The sequence below is a fragment of the Salmo salar genome, chromosome 24, assembly GCF_965601325.2.
Source record: "Salmo salar chromosome 24, fSalSal1, whole genome shotgun sequence".
NCBI lineage: Eukaryota > Metazoa > Chordata > Actinopteri > Salmoniformes > Salmonidae > Salmo > Salmo salar.
The window spans coordinates 12287766-12306487 of record NC_138314.1 but is presented as its reverse complement, the minus strand read 5'-3'; the positions used below and the strand labels follow the sequence as shown (position 1 = coordinate 12306487).

At 44.0% G+C, this 18722-nt stretch overlaps 1 protein-coding gene and 1 long non-coding RNA gene across 2 annotated transcripts; both read left to right on the top strand.

Annotated features, from left to right (window-relative positions):
• The first annotated feature begins 1416 nt into the window (after positions 1 to 1416).
• On the top strand, positions 1417 to 5375 carry LOC106585109 (bone morphogenetic protein 10-like). Its single transcript, XM_014170951.3, has 2 exons — positions 1417 to 2246; positions 2833 to 5375. The coding sequence occupies exons 1-2, from the start codon at positions 1853 to 1855 to the stop codon at positions 3930 to 3932; spliced, it is 1494 nt and encodes a 497-aa protein (XP_014026426.3). The 5' UTR covers positions 1417 to 1852; the 3' UTR covers positions 3933 to 5375.
• A 3322-nt stretch (positions 5376 to 8697) lies between these two features.
• LOC145863940 (uncharacterized) lies at positions 8698 to 16992 on the top strand. The gene is made up of 3 exons (XR_014382503.1): positions 8698 to 8768; positions 10083 to 10143; positions 10267 to 16992. It is a non-coding gene; the product is annotated as an uncharacterized LOC145863940 (long non-coding RNA).
• The last annotated feature ends 1730 nt before the right edge of the window (positions 16993 to 18722 follow it).

Sequence of the window (18722 nt, the reverse complement as noted above, 5' to 3'; positions counted from 1 at the left end):
CCATACAGATTCTAAAAGTGCAGTTAAATTATACGTCCGAATTGAGAATCTGCAACTGACGGTAACATGAATTCATCTAGCGGAGTCCATCTTTAAAGGCAAATCTGAGATGACGAGGTGTTGTGATGAGGTATTGAGGGGATGCCCAGGTTCTGGAATCACTCATTAAAATACCGTTCATGCGTTCATCTTAAAAAGAGAGAGTGGGCACGTGACTTTAAATGGGAGGTTAGTGTAGATTACTCCTCTGGTCATTGGTCAGTGGAGATGTGTTCTAGCTTGAGTCATCCATCCAGGTTCTAGTTCCATTGTCACCTTTGACTCCATGCTGTCTCCCTAATCACAGTGGAATGCAAGGAGACTAGTCTGCCCTTACAAAGCATGGAGTCTGCTGTTGCAAAGCCCTCTCCCTCCTGCACTCCATTCTGGGCTGTGGAATCTGGACTAAAGCTGACCTCAGAACCACTGTACTGATGTCTGACGGACATGTGAGGGCACAGCGCAGAGCACACTGGAAACTGTACGTCTTGACTCCTGTGCATTCAATAGGCAGTTGGGCCTCTTAGTCAGACATTCAGACAGAGATAACCCATTTCCAACACTCCAGTGAGATCCGCAACGTGTTCGCCAACTAAAAGAGGAAGTGCACTTAAGTGCTGCAAACTTTGAAACACAAGTGGGTAATAAGGAGATTATGGAAAAGTTGTGTTGTGTAGTCGACTTTGTTTCCACAACAGACGAAGAAACAACTTTTTATTCTTGCTCTCATAATATAACTTTTTCTCTCCAACTGAAATATATGCTTTCCAAGTTTTTAGTTTTTAAATATTACAACTTATGTCATAAAATACTAATGAAATGCACGGTCATCTGCGCAGTGCTGTTCTCATCAGCTGATCTCAGTCGGTTTGTTATGTGTTCTTCAGACTTGCAGAAGTCCATCATTTGTCATCGCTGCCCATTACATCTCACACCTCATTACATTTCAATTTCATTTGGGAAGGCACTGCCCAACAGACATATCATGTAGCATTCAACATCAATAGACCCTTTATGGATTTGTCAAAAATAAATGGTCAATGGAGCAAATTCCTGTTTCTGCAGCTCCCCCATTTACCAAACAAATAAACACATGAACAATCTCATCCTTGCCTAGTGCTCCGACACAAAACAAAATATCCATTTTACAAGGAACAGGCTACAGGACAATGTTTACAAAGTCCTCATTAAGGAAGTGGTGAGATAACACACACAGACACACACACACACTCACACGCACACAGGGACACACAAACACAGGGACACAAACACTGAGAAATGCAGAGCTTACCATATCATAGATAACAGACAGAAAGAAAGAGAGCTAGAGAGAGAGAGAGAGAGAGAGAGAGAGAGAGAGAGAGAGAGAGAGAGAGAACAGAGGGAGAAACTGAGAGAAAAAACACAAGGGATGCCTCCTTTGGACACAGCAAAGCCACCCTCTAGCTGGAACTTCAACTCTTTAGAAAACAACATCAAAAGGTGTGCATTAGGATAAATGGCATGAGATCTGGAATGAGAGTCGTTTATCAGGGTTCCACACACAGCAAGAGGAACACACAGGGAGAGCTACAGAACACAGACCTCCTCACTGGTCAACTCCAAGGGTCAACAGAACCTTTTGAGTCACCAGAGAAGCGACAAGATAAAACAAGATAAAGCAAGATAAAAACACGGTTGTTGTTTCTCACCCTTCATCAAGCTGAATCCAACCTCCAGTGGACTATTTGATAGATACAATTCTGTTCAATCTCAACACTGGATAGTCCCTGTGGATTTACCATACAACACAAGAACAGTAGCACTCCTCTCCATGGCGGACAATGGGCTCTCCAGGTTAGAGGCTACCTCTATCACCAGAACTCCCTTCCCCCTGCTCCCCTTGCTGCTCCTGATGTGGCCCCTGTCTGGGCAGGGCAGCCCCATCTCCCTGGCCCCAGAGAGACATCGCCCTGCTCCAGGTCTGGGGGACGGCCACGGGGGCGTCATAGACCCATCTCTGTTGGAGCAGGACAGGGATGTGGACATGCAGAGCCTGCTGGAGAGCCTCCGGACCTTCAATTTGTCTGGCCTGGGCCCTCCTGCCCAGGCACCTGGCAGTGTCCGTGTGGAGCCGCCCGAGTACATGATGGAGCTGTACAACCGCTTCGCCAACGACCACACCGCCATGCCCACCGCCAACATCATCCGCAGCTTCAAGAACGAAGGTAGAGAGCCACTATACTGTACTCTGTGTCCTTATGCCGTACTAGCTTCACATTATGCTGTGGTGTTCTTTGCTTTGGAATTTTTTTAATTAATGTACTGTAAGCCCTTTATCCCTGTGTAATGAGAGTATTAATTTCAGAACTGTTCATCAGAAATGTATTACGTATCAAAATGTACCTGTAGAAGGTCAACATACATAGTGTAAAAACAAGTATAAGTATAATTTATGCATTTTCATTTACGTTTGTTTTTCATCTTACAAATACTGTAGCACCTTACATTTTTGAGAGTCAGCACTGTGCAAATAACAAAAAAACGTTTTTTTCTTTATTTGGACGAGAATATGAAACTGTGAATTTCTCATTATTCATTTAGATTTTTTACAATGATATATTCATTCAACTTGATCTAGTTTAATGTTAATTTGGATGCTACAATTGCCTCGGAAGTGTTTTGGACAAAGTCTTGGCTTTTGCTGTACTATCAATTCTGCAGTGTAGTACACTGGCAATCTATTTAAAACATCAAAATGGAGAGCTACTGATGAATTAACAGCCTTTATCTCTGTGTATTCCTCTCCCCCAGACTCGTCTCCCTGCAGTTTGGGTAGTAGAGGGGTGAGACAACACCCTCTGCTCTTCAACGTATCCATACCCCACAATGAGCGTATCACCGCCGCAGAGCTGCGTCTCTATACTTTGGTCCAGACAGATCGCAACCTCTACGCTGGGGTCGACCGCAAGGTGACCATCTACGAGCTGGAGCAGCACGACGGAACAGGAGAGGACAACAGAACAGCGAAGGACACCGAGAGAGGAGGAGCAGGAGGAAGAGGTGGAGGACGGGAGGAGTTAGTAGAGCTGGCATCACGGCAGGTCTATGGTACTGATAACAGCTGGGAGGCCTTTGACCTAACTACTGCTGTCCAACACTGGCGCAAGTCAGAGTACAGCACCACCCACAGGCTGGAGGTCCACATAGCAAGCCTGGCCTCCGAGGGGGAAAGAGGGCAGACACTAGCAGACGGTGAGGGAGAAGGAGAGGGGAGGAGGATATTCAGGGGAGACATGGAGATAGACACCAGCCCAGATGACAAACACAAACCCCTGATGATTATCTTCTCCGACGACCAGAGCGGTGATCACCGCGATGACAAGCGGGAGCTGAACGAGATGATTGGACACGAGACCTCGGAAGCGGTGCTTCAGGGTGACCTGGAGCTGAATAGGCTGTGGGGGGAGCTGGGCCGGGCGGGGGGCGTGGAAGAGGAGGAAGAGGAGGAGGAGCAGGACGAAGAGGCCCTGCTCCAGATGCGCTCCAATCTGATCTATGACACGGCCTCCAGAATCCGCCGCAACGCCAAGGTCAACCAGTGTAAGAAGCAGTCGCTGTACGTGGAGTTTAAAGACATCGGCTGGGACAGCTGGATCCTAGCGCCTGCCGGGTACGAGGCCTTTGAGTGCAGTGGCATCTGCACATACCCGCTGACCAAACACGTGACGCCCACCAAGCACGCCATCGTCCAGACACTGGTGAGCATGAAGAGCCCACAGAAGGTGACACGGGCCTGCTGCGTGCCAACCAAACTGGATCCCATCTCCCTGCTTTACATGGATGACACCGGAGTAGTCACGTACAAGTATAAGTTTGAGGGCATGGTGGTGGCAGAGTGTGGCTGCAGATAGCTCGTCCACCCTGCTGGTTATATGGACATGGAGAGACACATTCGTGAAGAGAAATGACAGGGTGCGGATGGAACAAAGCAAAGACTTCATTTTTTTTTCAAGCAGGATTGGTTTTAGAATAGATGGACTCTGAAATGAATCTAGAATCACCGTTGAGAACAGTTGACAAGAAAAACAGCTATGACATGTATGTGTATATAAGATGAATCTAAACTAAACAGTTTGTACATTGTGTATGTATATTTTGTATTTCAGGAAAATGTAGATTTTATTTTGTACAGTAAAATATCTATGATACCAATTCATAATTCTGTAATAGAAGCAGTTGGATGCCATTTGAAGCTAAATAACACATTTGGAATTTGCAAAAAAATTGAGGAAAAAAGTTTGGACCTTTAAAAATAAACTATCCTTAGGTCTCTCAAAGGGTTCCGGCAATACAGTAACCAGCCATACAGTGATGTCCAATAGGCCTAGCTGGTGGGACCACATAGGGCTCTCCACAGTTAGCTCTCCACTGACATTGATCTCCTGTCTTCCTCTCCACTTATCTCTGTTTTCCCCCTCACTGGACGCTAACACTAATCCACACCTCATTTAGCATGTCTCCCAAACAGCAACAGGCCTCCCAAGGAAACACAAACCTGACTGGACTGGACTTCTGGTAGGGGCCTGCCCTCATCTTCATCCCCACCACCTCCCCCTGGCATTTAGGACAGTGGGCTGAGGTCAGGGCAGCAGTTAGGGTGGGCTGGGTTATCTCCCTCGAGCCCTCACCCACCTTCCCACATCGGCCTCAGAGTCAGTCACATGCCGTGCGAGCCGCTTTCTCCCACTCCTCCGCACCGTGCCGATAAGGAGGTGTTGGCGGTGAGAAACATGTGCTCCACCACTCAGGGCTGGAGGTGCTGGGGGAGCGGAGGGGGGAGTAGAGGGGGGGGGGATGGCCTGTCAAGATTCCATGGGTACTAATAGAAACAGATTCTACTGGCTCAACTCACTGACCTACCCCATCACGTGCCCCCTCCAACCTCCTCTCCCTCCCTTTGTTTCTTTACCTTCCATACATCCTTCTCCCCCTGGCCCTGAAATCCTTCACGTTTAAGGAAAAGATTTCCATATATTTGGCCTGTTATCATGAACAGGCTGAGAAGATGAGTGGAGAGTATGGCACTTCATGTCTCTCCTCCCCTCCTCTGAGAGTTCTGTGTGGAGTCCTCTCTTGTTGTTCTGTGTTCTTGTGATACAAATGTAATACAGTTCTCTGCTGCTTGGGTAACGTGAAAGCCTATTTATTGATTAATTTATTGATTTTACTATGACAAGTAGGTGATTATGTAAAATTGTACAACATGGATATGCATACAGAGGGTGAACATACAGTACATACCCTGACCATATTGTAGAATATGTCTTTAATTTATAAATATTTTATGAATATTATATTTTGTTACCTGTTGTTGTGGTTCCTTTGTGAATCCTTTTGTAAAATACTGAAGCAGCGAAACTTAAACTTAGTGTGCATAAAAGGCTTAACAAATCATTATATTTTCATACAATGAATACTTTAAAAAAGGACTATTGTACATATATTATCATAATAACATCTGTATCAGAAACCATAATCCATTTCTCTCCTGGCCCGACAACTATAAACAGGTTGCAAAACTGAACCTCCCTACTAGGCCTAATTATCTTTAGAAAAGAGCCCAGTTAGCACATTTGGTTCCTTGTAAGTTGTGGGAATGTATGTTTTTGGTTTCCTGACCAGTAAAACTGAAAGATTTTTAAACGTTCTGAGAACAGAAGTTAAAATTTTGCCTGTTCTGGGAACTTTTATTTTTATGTTGCAGGGAGGTTCTGATAATATTTGACTCTGGTTATTTGAACGTTTTCCTGGGAGGTTTTATTAGCGTTCTGAGAACGGAAATTATAGGTTATTCAGAGGCTTTTGAATAATTTCCTTAACGTTTCTCACTTTTAATAACACTGGTAACTTATTTTGGGTTAACTTTTTAGAACTCCAAGCACAGATAGGACACATGGAAATGAATTTCCTGAGGTATTAATCATTATTATAATGTTTTATTGTGACACGTCATCAGTGCGATTCAAACCTATAATCTTCTGATCTCTATCCATGGAATTATGAAGTGCGCTGCGGCACCAGGCTGGAGCTAGCATGCCATGTTTGAACTTTTAGGAAACGTTCTATTGAAATACCAAGAAAAAAAAAGTTTTCTTATGTTACGTTTTTTATATGTGCTGAGAATGTGCTAAAGCCAAGGAATTATTCTGCATCATTCTCAGAAAGTTGTGGGAAGGTTGTATGCAAAATAACCATATGACAACCACGCTCTCAGCAGGCTTTAATAAACATATGGTTCTCAGAACGTTATGTGCTAGCAGGGGGGCTTTCAGGGCTGGGGGTATGACTAGGATGCATAACTCTGAGGTTGGGACTGTTGTGTACCATAGTATCAGCTCACGGGCCATAGTTTACACATGTCACACAAACACAGTGGGAAACTGACTGGAAGCCCAGCTAATGAACACAATGGATGGTCTTCCTGATGATCTGCCTGCCGTTCGCTATAACAAACTGCAGATGCGGACAGCTGGTTTGGATGGAAAACCTGTTCTTTACCTTTTTTTTGAGCGCTTAAAAAAAGAGAGAAAAATGAACTATAAACATGTTTCCTTCGCTTCCAATGCTCTTCCAAAAACATGCCTGATGGACTTATATCAACAACAGCAACAGTGCCAAGGAGTGTTGACACTACACAAAGTGAATGTAAATAAAAAGCATGTGCTCCAAAACACTGTGTAAAGATGCATGACTTTTACTTGGTAGACTGTAGTAGTAGGATGTAGTAGCAGGATGTAGAAGTAGGATGTAGCAGTTGGATACAGTAGTGGGATGTAGTAGTATGATGTAGTAGTAGGCTGTAGTAGTAGGACATAGTAATAGGATGTAGTAGTAGGATGTAGTAGTAGGATGTGGTAGTAGGCTGTAGTAGTAGGCTGTAGTAGTAGCATGTAGCAGTAGCCTGTAGTAGTAGGATGTAGCAGTAGGATATAGTAGTAGGCTGTAGTAGTTGGATGTAGTAGTAGACTGTAGTAGTAGGATTTATTAGTAGGATGTAGCAGTAGGATGTAGCAGTGGGATGTAGTAGTGGGATGTAGTAGTAAACTGTAGTAGTAGGATGTAGTAGTAGGATGTGGTAGTAGGCTGTAGTAGTAGGCTGTAGTAGTAGGATGTAGTAGTATTATGTAGTAGTAGGTTGTAGTAGTAGGATGTAGTAGTAGGCTGTAGTAGTATGATGTAGTGGTAGGCTGTAGTAGTAGGATGTAGTAGTAGGACGTAGTAGTAGGCTGTAGTAGTAGGCTGTAGTAGTAGAATTTTGCAGTAGGATATAGTAGTAGGCTGTAGTAGTAGGCTGTAGTAGTAGGATGAAGTAGTAGACTGTAGTAGTAGGCTGTAGTAGTAGGAATATGTAGTAGTAGGATGTAATAGTAGGGTGTAGCAGCAGGACGTAACAGTCGGCTGTAGTAGTAGGGTGTACTAGTAGGATGTAGTAGTAGACTGTCGTAGTAGGATGTAGTAGTAGCCTGTAGTAGTAGGCTGTAGTAGTAGGATGTAGCAGTAGGATATAGTAGTAGGCTATAGTAATAGGATGTAGTAGTAGGCTGTAGCAGTTGGATGTAGTAGTAGGCTGTAGTAGGCTGTAGTAGTAGGCTGTAGTAGTAGGATGTAGTAGTATTATGTAGTAGTAGGTTGTAGTAGTAGGATGTAGTAGTAGGCTGTAGTAGTATGATGTAGTGGTAGGCTGTAGTAGTAGGATGTAGTAGTAGGACGTAGTAGTAGGCTGTAGTAGTAGGCTGTAGTAGTAGAATTTTGCAGTAGGATATAGTAGTAGGCTGTAGTAGTAGGCTGTAGTAGTAGGATGAAGTAGTAGACTGTAGTAGTAGGCTGTAGTAGTAGGAATATGTAGTAGTAGGATGTAATAGTAGGGTGTAGCAGCAGGACGTAACAGTCGGCTGTAGTAGTAGGGTGTACTAGTAGGATGTAGTAGTAGACTGTCGTAGTAGGATGTAGTAGTAGCCTGTAGTAGTAGGCTGTAGTAGTAGGATGTAGCAGTAGGATATAGTAGTAGGCTATAGTAATAGGATGTAGTAGTAGGCTGTAGCAGTTGGATGTAGCAGTAGGCTGTAGTAGTAGGCTGTAGTTGTAGGCTGTAGTAGTAGGATGTAGTAGTATGATATAGTAGTAGGCTGTAGTAGTGGGATGTAGCAGTAGCCTGTAATAATAGGATGTAGTAGTAGGCTGTAGTAGTAGGACTTATTAGTAGGACGTAGCAGTAGGCTGTAGTAGTATTATGTAGTAGTAGGCTGTAGTAGTAGGATGTAGTAGTGGGATGTAGTAGTATGCTGTAGTAGTATGCTGTAGTAGTATGCTGTAGTAGTCAATCAAATCAAATCAAATGTTATTTGTCACATGCACCGAATACAACAGGTGTAGACCTTACTGTGAAACAGGGCCGTAATTATAATATATATTACTACAGGTCAACATTAAAATATGCTATAAATGTCCCCCACAATATATTGATATAAAAAATAGAAATCTATATATTTTGTGCTATGCTACTACAGGCAACCACGCACCGCCGTCCGAAATAATCATTAGCAAATGTTCATAATCATAACTAAACTTAACAAATTGCCATTATTATTACTACCGGTTCTAGTATTACGGTGTACTGCAGTTCTGCGTGTAGTTTGTCCAAGTGAAGTTGCCATACCCCAGCAGAAGCCGTTGCTCGACTGTTGTGGGTATGTACAATCAGTGTCAAACACTGTACTGTCACTCTATTTCATTACTTTCAAATGTATTAAAAAGTAGAAAACTCGAATGTAATATGAGTGTTGCGTAGGCTATATCACTGTCGATTGTGATAGTTTTAACGTCAACACGCAATTTTGCGCCGGAACTGTAATTGTAGAAATAAAGAATATTTTGCTAAAAAGTGTCAGTAAATGCATGTAGTGGAAACAAACGTTTTTGGTGAAAACGGGCCGATTTGCGAGTGCCAATCAAACAACCATCACTAACGTTAGCTATCATAGTTGAAGTTACCTCGAAAGTTAACTAGCCACACATTCACCCAGCGACCATCAATGGTGGAGTCAATCACTACCTTCCGGAGACACCTGAAACCCCACCTCTCTAAGGAATACCTGGGATAGGATAAAGTAATCCTTCTAACCCCCCCTTAAAAGATTTAGATGCACTATTGTAAAGTGGTTGTTCCACTGGATATTATAAGGTGAATACACCAATTTGTAAGTCGCTCTGGATAAGAGCGTCTGCTAAATGACTTAAATGTAAAATGTAAATGTGCCCACCGGCGTATTCAACTAATGTTAATGTCTTTATCAGGTTATTTTGTCAGAAAGCCCAGGTGAAGTCTGAGTAAAGTGTCAATCATTTATGTTGCGCTGCATGTGTAATTTATGTAAACAGTAGTAGCTTTAATTTATTGCTTATTCGTATAGTATACTGTACTTTATTATGATAAATAGCATTATTAGTGTTTGTTTGATTAAAGTGCAAGTGTAACAGTGTAGGTTCCGTCCCTCTCTTCGCCCCAACCTGGGCTCGAACCAGGGACCCTTGCACACATCAACAACTGACGCCCACGAAGCATCGTTACCCATCGCGCCACAAAAGCCGCGGGTCCTTGCAACGCAAGGGGAATAACCACTTCAGGTCTCAGGGCGAGTGACGTCACTGATTGAAATGATATTAGCGCGCACCACCGCTGACTAACTAGCCATTTCACATCGGTTACACAAGCGGTTTTATTAGTCAGCTTTCATTCACAGTGAGTGTCATCATGAGCAAGAGGAAGGGTGGCAGTGATATTAGTCAGTTTTTTGGGCAGCCTCAGAAAAGAAGAAAAGTAAGTTGAGAGCGGTGAGCAAAAGATTACCAGTCAGATGATAGAAGTATACAGTAATAGAAGAGATGAGTCAATGTTTCTTGATATAATAGAAATGGTTAGTAATCCATTCCTGAACATCATGGCAAGAAACACCACTTGTTTACTGATAATATTTCTTTCATGTTCACTCTGGTGCGTTCAGAGTAAAGAGAGAGAGAGAGCACGAGGACGCCGACAGGGCAGGGAGAGCAGGTGACATGGAGGTGAGTGAGAAAAGGAGCAAATATTGATGGTTTAGACCGAATAATGACATCACAACAGTCTAGTCCGAATGTTCATTTAAGCTGAGATATTCCTCTAAGTATGCCTTCTTGTGTGTATTTCAGATAATACAATCAAGCAGGGAGAGTGAGTCTGAGACAATGACAGACAGACAGAGAGGGAGAGCAGACAGGCAGGCGAAGATGAAGGTGCAGGAGAGGGAGGTGAGGAGCGTGGACCTCGCCCAAATCATCCAAATGTGAATGTCATACTTAGTCAAACCCTATCAAATTCCACAAGCTACAGCAGCTTGAAAATGTGCTGCTACGCGGAGACCTGGACAAGGTGGTAGACGTGTATCCTGAATTGAATTCAAGACTACTGCAGGTGCAGCTGGGCATGTTTGGGGCTAATTACACATATCAAACGAACTCAGATGTTGCTAGCGTTATTTGGGAAATGGTGCCAGAGGTGAGAGGTCTCTTCAGTCAGGTGGAAGCTTTAGTAAGGCTTCTGCTGGTCATCCCTGACCCAGCAGACTTGGACCAGCTCCGCAACGCCAAGGAGCCACCATTGGTAGACACGAGGAGTTGCTTCGCGGTCTGATGGAAGGGTTCCAGGCCGTGGCCGAATGGCACGACCTAGCATTGAACACATTGCGGGAGCAATTCCGTGGGTTGTCTACTAGGCAGCCTACCACGACGGTAACCTCCCAGCCCCTCAGTAACCCGGCTGGTAGCAGCGCCGTCACCCCGGTTTCCCGGGAATCCTGCACCTGTCGGGCTTTCTCGCTCAGTGTTCCCTCGTCATGGAACTGCAGCCTTCCTCCTTCCCCTCGGACCACTCTAAGATAGCGTACCTCATCACGCTGCTGTCCGGGAGGGCCCTTGCCTGGGCTACGGCCATTTGGGAACAACAGTTGGCCGTATGCTTCAATCTGGAGGGATTGGTGGCAGAAGTGAAAAAAGTTTGAGGCATCGGTGTCTGGGAGAGAGGCTGCCAGAAGCTACTCCAGTTTCGGCAGGACTCCCTCAGTGCGGATTATCTGAGGAAGTAAAGGACGAGCTTGCTACCGACGGATCTCGGGAACTACCGACGGATCTCGACTCACTAATCGCCTTAACCATCCGGATCAATGGACGGCTACGGGAACGTAGGAGGGAGAAGAGGTCTGATTGCGGTCCCAATCACTCACTCAAGGATCCCTCCTTGGATCTGATGAACTCCGGAAGTCCCCAGCGTCTACGTCCCCGAGAGGATCCGAGCTTACCCGAGTTCCTCCAAGAGCCTCCGAAGACTGACGATTTACCTCTTCCCGAGCCGATGCAGCTCGGCAGGGCTAGGCTGTCTCCAGCCGAACGCGTACGCAGACTTAACACCCAGAGTTGTCTGTATTGCGGTACTGCCGGTCATTATGTGTCTACCTGTCCCTTCTTGAGACCTAGCTCATTTGTGGGAATGAGTACTCTGGTGGGTCTTAAGGATAATTTTACTTCTCACCTTACTCGCCCCCCTCTCCATGCCACCCTGCTGTGGGGCGACCAGTCCAAGTCTCTCCAGATACTCATTGACTCGGGGGCCGATAGGAGTCTTATGGACATTACCCTGGCGTCCGAGCTGGGCATCCCCACCCAACCCCGCTCCATTCCCATGGATGTTAGAGCGCTGGACGGGTGCGCTATAGGCCGGGTCACCAACCATACCACCCCCATCAACCTACGAGTGTCGGGAACCACAGCAAGATGATCCAATTCCTGCTAATTGAGTCCCTGCAGGTTCACGTGGTATTGGGATTCTCTTGGCTCCAGCAACACAATCCCTCTATTGGCTGGTCTACTGGTGCCATTGTGGGCTGGAGCCTGTTCTGCCACACTCATTGCCTGAAGTCAGCTCTGCCTGTCCCGGGACGTCTTCCTGGGGGCTTGGAAATTGCCCCGGACCTCTCCGCCATTCACGCGGAGTACCAGGACCTCCGGGAGGGGTTCAGTAAGGCCCAGGCCACTTCGCTTCTGCAACACCGACCGGTACCCAAGAATGTCAAGCCTGAATGGCACGCCGCTATAGCCCCGCAGCTACCCCTCTGGAAGCCAAGACCATTCTCCCCTGCTCCAAGATCATTAGCACCTCTGCTCTTCGTTCTCTGTTGCCCCGTACCCTCCGTATACTTTCTATTTTACATGTGTCTAGATGTAAACCCATGTCTCACAGCCCTTTGTTTCCTGTTTCCACCCCCCTCCAGGTGTCTCCCATCTTCCCCATTATCCCCAGTGTATTTATACCTGTGCTGTATGTGATCAGTTCGTTTTGTTTCGTCAAGCCTACCAGCGTTTTCCCCTCTGTTCCTGTCTCTTGATTGTTCCCGTTTCTCCTGGTTTTGAACTTCTCTGCCCGCCCTGACCCTGCCGGCCGTGCTGTACCTTTGCCTGACCTGACCCTGAGCCTGCCTGCCGTCCTGTACCTGTAAATTATGTATTCAACATAGACAAGAAAAATACAATAATTTGTGTATTAGTTTAAGCACAATGTGTTTAGCTATGGTTGTGACTTAGACGAAGATCAGATCAAATTTTATGACAAATTTATGCATAAATCCAGGTAATTCCAAAGGGTTCACATACTTCTTCTTGCCGGTACCGAGTCAATGTGCAGGGATACAGGTTCGTTAAGGTAATTTGTAAAGTGACTATGCATAGATAATAAACAGTGAGTAGCAGCAGTGTAAAAACAAAGGGGGGGGGGGGGGGGCTTTTGATCCTAGACTTGGTGCTCCGGTACCGCTTGCAGTGCGGTAACAGAGAGAACAGTCTATGACTTGGGTGACTGGAGTCTTTGACAATTTTTTGGGCCTTCCTCTTACACTGCGGTGTATAGAGGTCCTGGATGTCAGGAAGCTTGGCCCCATTGATGTGCTGTAACGCCTTACGGTCAGATGCTGAGCAGATGCCATACCAGGCGGTGATGCAACCAGTCAGGATGCTTTCGATGGTGCAGCTGTAGACATTTTTGAGGATCCAGTAGCTACGTACTGTAGTAGGCTGTAGTAGTAGGATGTAGTAGTAGGCCTACCGTACCCAGCTAAAAAGTACCCAGAACACTGACACAGTGCAAGGGCCAGTTGACTGTATGCCAGGCTGTGTTGGCATGGTGTCTCCTTCTCTGAGAGGGCTAGTGTCACCCATGTCAACACACTGAGGAGGGACACACACAGATAAGTAGAAACATGGAGGAGCTATTGGCTTTCCCAAGCAGCATGCCACATGCCTTAAACTGCCAGAAGACAAGCATACTACCAGTTTAAACCCTGTGATAAAAAAAAATACATAACACAGAGTATAAAAGCAGTGGTGGAAAAAGTACCCAATTGTCATACTTGAGTAAAAGTAAAGATACCTTAACAGAAAATGACTCACCTAAAAATGTAAGTCACCCAGTAAAATACTTCTTAAGTAAAATAATACAAGTATTTGGTTTTAAATATACTTAAGTATCAAAAGTAAAGGTGATTGCTAAACTAAACTTAAGTATCAAACGTAAAAGTATAAATCATTTCACATTACTTATATTAAGTAAACCAGACAGCACAATTTTATTTTTTTAAATTCCTAATTTCCTTTTAAATTCCTTTCCGGATAGCCTGGGGCACACTACAACACATAATTTACAAACGAAGCACTTTTGTTTAATGGGTCCGCCAGATCAGAGGCAGTAGGGATGACCAGGGATGTTCTCTTGATAAGTTTGTGAATTGGATGATTTTCCTGTCCTGTTCAGCATTTAAAATGTAACGAGTACTTTTGGGTATCAGAGAAAACATATGGAGTAAAAAGTAAAAGTTGTCAAAAATATACAGTAAATAGTAAAGTACAGTTATCCAAAAACCTTTAAAGCATTTTTATTTAAGTACTTTACACCACTGTATTAAAGGACATGGCCCTACTCTCTCTTGCTCCACCTCGCTCTCTCTCTCTCTTTTACAAAACCTCTGTTTTTCTTTATCTATGCATCTAATATTTATTATCTCTCTGCTGCTAACTTGTGCTTTTCCTATGAGATAGATAATTACACAAAATGAAATATTTACACAAGGATTTGTTCACCAATACACATAAAACTTGGATTTGACAAAACCATTAATCAAAGACAAGTAACCTAGTGGTTAGCGTGTTGGACCAGTAACTGAAAGGTTGCTAGTTTGAGTCCCCGAGCTGACTAGTTGAAAAATCTGTCGATCTGCCCTTGAAAAAGACACTTAATCCTAATTGCTCCAAGGCTGCTGTCAATAATGGCTGATCCCTGGCCATGACCCCACTCTCTGAGGGCAGGGGGAGTGGGATATGCAAAAAACACATGTCCATTTCTCACCACACACTTGTAGACGTGTGAAAGAGGACAAATATAAGCACCACCAATTTGACCTTGATGTCAAAAACTCATTAGTTGCAAAATATGAAAAGTTAAGTCACATCGACCCACTTTTTTTGAAGAGTCCTATACCATAGAACTAAGTGCATGTGTCTAAGTTATTCACAACCATATACACAGCTATTTGGCATTACCATACTAATGACAAATGCACTGCAATGTTTTGGGAAGTAAACTATGAGATCAGTGACCTCTGTCATCTCGTGTTAGATGAGAGCAGAGGTCATCTATAAATAGTCTTAGACCAGAAGGCAAGGAACCTAACCAATTACTGGACGACTGGACATCAACAGGCTGGCATTCAAGCCTCTGTGTGGGAGATCACTAATTGAATATTTACAGAAACCGCTGAAAATATGAGTCTGGCCACTGTCAACTAATGCCAAAGTCTAAGGAGCATGTTGAAATAGGAAGTCTTAAGTGTTTGTGCTGATGATAGGACATGAATGTGGAAAAATCTGTGCTTTCTCTGGCTACTTCTCACATTACAAAATGACACGGTACTCAAAACATGCATCGTAATTACGCATCGATTGCCTTGTCGAGACTATTATACAAATACGTATTTTACCCATTGTGTATGCTCATGCCAGAGTTTGTGGCAACACTTTTTTTTTCTGGATGTGGTACATACTTAGTCATAACTGAGAAATTACTATGCATAGGTTAGACATTACAGATGAGTTTGAGATAATGCTGGAAAGGGTGCTTCGATGTGTCATCCTGCCCTGCCTTTGCTCTGACGTGGGATAGCTCCCATCATATCCCTCCCTCTGAATCCCTCAGGCCCATATCAGGCCGTGTGTGGGTTTGTGGGTGTTCTTTCCAGCTGTCATTTTGTGTAATTATCTATCCATGTTCATAGGCAAAGCACAAGTGAAGAAATGCTAGATTCACAGATAAAGAAGAACAGATGTTTCATACAAGAGAGAGTGGCAGAATGCGAGAAAGAGCAAAATGGAGAGAGATGGATAGAGAGAGAGACAGAGCAAGAAAGAAAGAGGGAGGGAGTGTGAGATGTAAGGAACCATCAAACGTGGGTATTTACATGGGAGGAAATGTACTAATTGCCTGTAATGGGGACAGGGGAAGGTGTGGCGTAGGGTCAAGGACGCTGCCCTCCATCCAGCCAGATCTCTGCCCCACAGCCCGTGCTGATCATGGAGATAGCTGGCACGCTTTTGGGCAGAGCCCCAGAGTCCAATTGTCCTGAGGAAGCTGTGCTGAAGTCACACTACCATGTGGACTAGCTGTGTGGCAAGGAGCTACGTGTGTGTCTGCATCCCCTAGGGATGGCCCCCGACCTTTTCTTCCCCCTTCTACTCCCACCCGTGTTCATTACAGCTGGGGTGAGCCACACCTCAGCAGGAATAAACACTACTGTCCTGTAGCTCAACCAGGAGCTCTGGTGGATGCACTTCTGTAGAGTGTAATGAAGTCTGGAACTTTCTGCACATTGCCACTCTCTGCACAGAGGCTTGGTATTCCAGCTGTGCTCTATGCTGGCCAGGGCTTTGCTATTGGACTATTATTAACTTTCATCTCCTCCATCAGTGTTAAACTGACTATCAATGATATGGGGGAAATGGGGGTGGGCTGTAGGGGGTTTGAGGACCTTTTTTGGGGGGACAATGTGCCAAATGTTTGTCATTGGTAGCCTCAACACTCACACACTAGACTATTGTGCTCGGAAACGCATTTCCTGTGTCTATGATTCATAGTTTATTTCTCAGTGTACTATCTGTTTTCCCCAACCACTGAGACTACTGAGTAGCCTACATGTTGCAATTCATTGACTTGAGGCCCTTTTGCCACAACCAGTCAAACTTATAATATTGACTCAATGAAGACATCTTGTGGCCTTTCAGGGTATTTATGGACTTACACACACGGATTTATGGATTTATTAACATGTAATTTCCAGGAACACAATGCATTGTATTTTCTGTCATAGTATTACGTAACGTTCTGTCTTGTTTACTTAGATATTGTAGCTACATTTACAGTAGTTAACTGCAGATCTGTGTTTTTCTACAATAGGGTGGTGTTTGCCTATGATTGACTAAACAAAGTTTCCCCAGTTTGTCTTACCCTTCTTACAAAATTATGCAGTCAGACATTTTAAGGTCTCGCTTCAGTTTGAAAACAGTGATAGTTCGATTATGTACTGTAAACCTAATGTACTAGGAAAACATAGGTATATTTGGTTTAGCTTTGTACAGATATAGTACATAATAGCAAATGAGGACATACAAGTTAAATACAGTAGATGCTTGTTTGGAACTGGTAATTTTGTCATTATCGGGGAGTTACTTTACAAAGGGAATTGCCATTATGACATTGTTATGAAAGCTGAGTAGTAAGCCAGTGAAAATGATCTGTGATCGAGTCGACTTAGGTTGGAATCATTAAAACTAGTTTTTCAACCACTCCACAAATTTCTTGATAACAAACTATAGTTTTGGCAAGTTGGTTAGGACATCTACTTTGTGCATGACAAAAGTAATTTTTCCAACAATTGTTTACAGACAGATTATTTCACATATAATTCACTGTATCACAATTCCAGTTGGTCAGAAGTTTACATACACTAAGTTGACTGTGCCTTTTAATGGCTTGGAAAATTCCAGAAAATTTTGTCATGGCTTTAGAAGCTTCTGATAGGCTAATTGACATCATTTGAGTCAATTGGAGGTGTACCTGTGGATGTATTTCAAGGCCTACCTTCATACTCAGTGCCTCTTTGCTTGACATCATGGGAAAATCAAAAGAAATCAGCCAAGACCTCAGAAAAAATGGTAGATCTCCACAAGTCTGGTTTATCCTTGGGAGACATTTCCAAACGCCTGAAGGTACCACGTTCATCTGTACAAACAATAGTACGCAAGTATAAACACCATGGGACCACGCAGCCGTCATACCGCTCAGGAAGGAGACGCATTCTGTCTCCTAGAGATGAACATACATTGGTGCGAAAAGTGCAAATCAATACCAGAACAACAGCAAAGGACCTTGTGAAGATGTTTGAGGAAACAGGTACAAAAGTATCTATATCCACAGTAAAACGAGTCCTATATCGACATAACCTGAAAGGCCGCTCAGCAAGGAAGAAGCCACTGCTCAAAAATCACCATAAAAAAGCCAGACTACGGTTTGCAACTACACATGGGGACAAAAATCATACTTTTTGGAGAAATGTCCTCTGGTCTGATGAAACAACAATAGAACTGTTTGGCCATAATGACCATCATTATGATTGGAGGAAAAGGGGGGAGGCTTGCAAGCCGAAGAACACCATCCCAACCTGAAGCACATGGGTGGCAGCATGATGTTGTGGGGGTGCCTTGCTGCAGGAGGGACTGGGGCACTTCACAAAATAGATGGCATCATGAGGAAAGAAAATTATGTGGATATATTGAAGCAACATCTCAAGACATCAGTCAGGAAGTTAAAGCTTGGTCGCAAATGGGTCTTCCAAATGGACAATGACCCCAAGCATACTTCCAAAGTTGTGGCAAAATGGCTTAAGGACAACAAAGTCAAGGTATTGGAGTGGCCATCACAAAGCCCTGACCTCAATCCCATAGAACATTTTTGGGCAGAACTGAAAAAGTGTGTGCGAGCAAGGAGGACTACAAACCTGACTCGGTTACATCAACTCTGTCTGGAGGAATGGGCCAAAATTCACCCAACTTATTGTGGGAAGCTTGTGGAAGGCTACCCGAAACATTTGCTGCGCAAATGTAGCCTGTCATTACAGCCATTAATGGTGTAAATGGTGATGCATTTTCAAAATGTAAGATACAGAAATAAACTACGTTTTATACCTACATTTTGAGCTGAAAGTCATTCAAGTTAGCAGTCAATATCAAATAGGGAAATGTCACATTGTGACTTCTCTGGAATATGTTACAACTTCATCCCATAAGTATAGAAGATAGTGAGATGTCACAGCTATCTTTAGACATATAGCCAGTACCACCACTGAGGTATATTAATTATAACCCACCCAAACTAAGCCTATCTGAAGTATGAAAATGATCAATGAAATCAACAGTTAGGTTGCCTATTGTTGTTGCAAAGATGAGTCCATAGCAGATTGCTAAAATGGTAGCCTACTTTATATGGATAATATTAATGTAGCAGTAGAGGCTCTTCA

What these genes read in the sequence shown, in the direction of transcription:
- LOC106585109 (XM_014170951.3), top strand. Translation starts at nt 1,853, where the DNA reads ATGGCGGACAATGGGCTCTCCAGGTTAGAGGCTACCTCTATCACCAGA. An exon ending in CCGCAGCTTCAAGAACGAAG is followed by an intron (nt 2,247 to 2,832) that starts GTAGAGAGCCAC and finishes CCTCTCCCCCAG; the next exon opens with ACTCGTCTCCCTGCAGTTTG.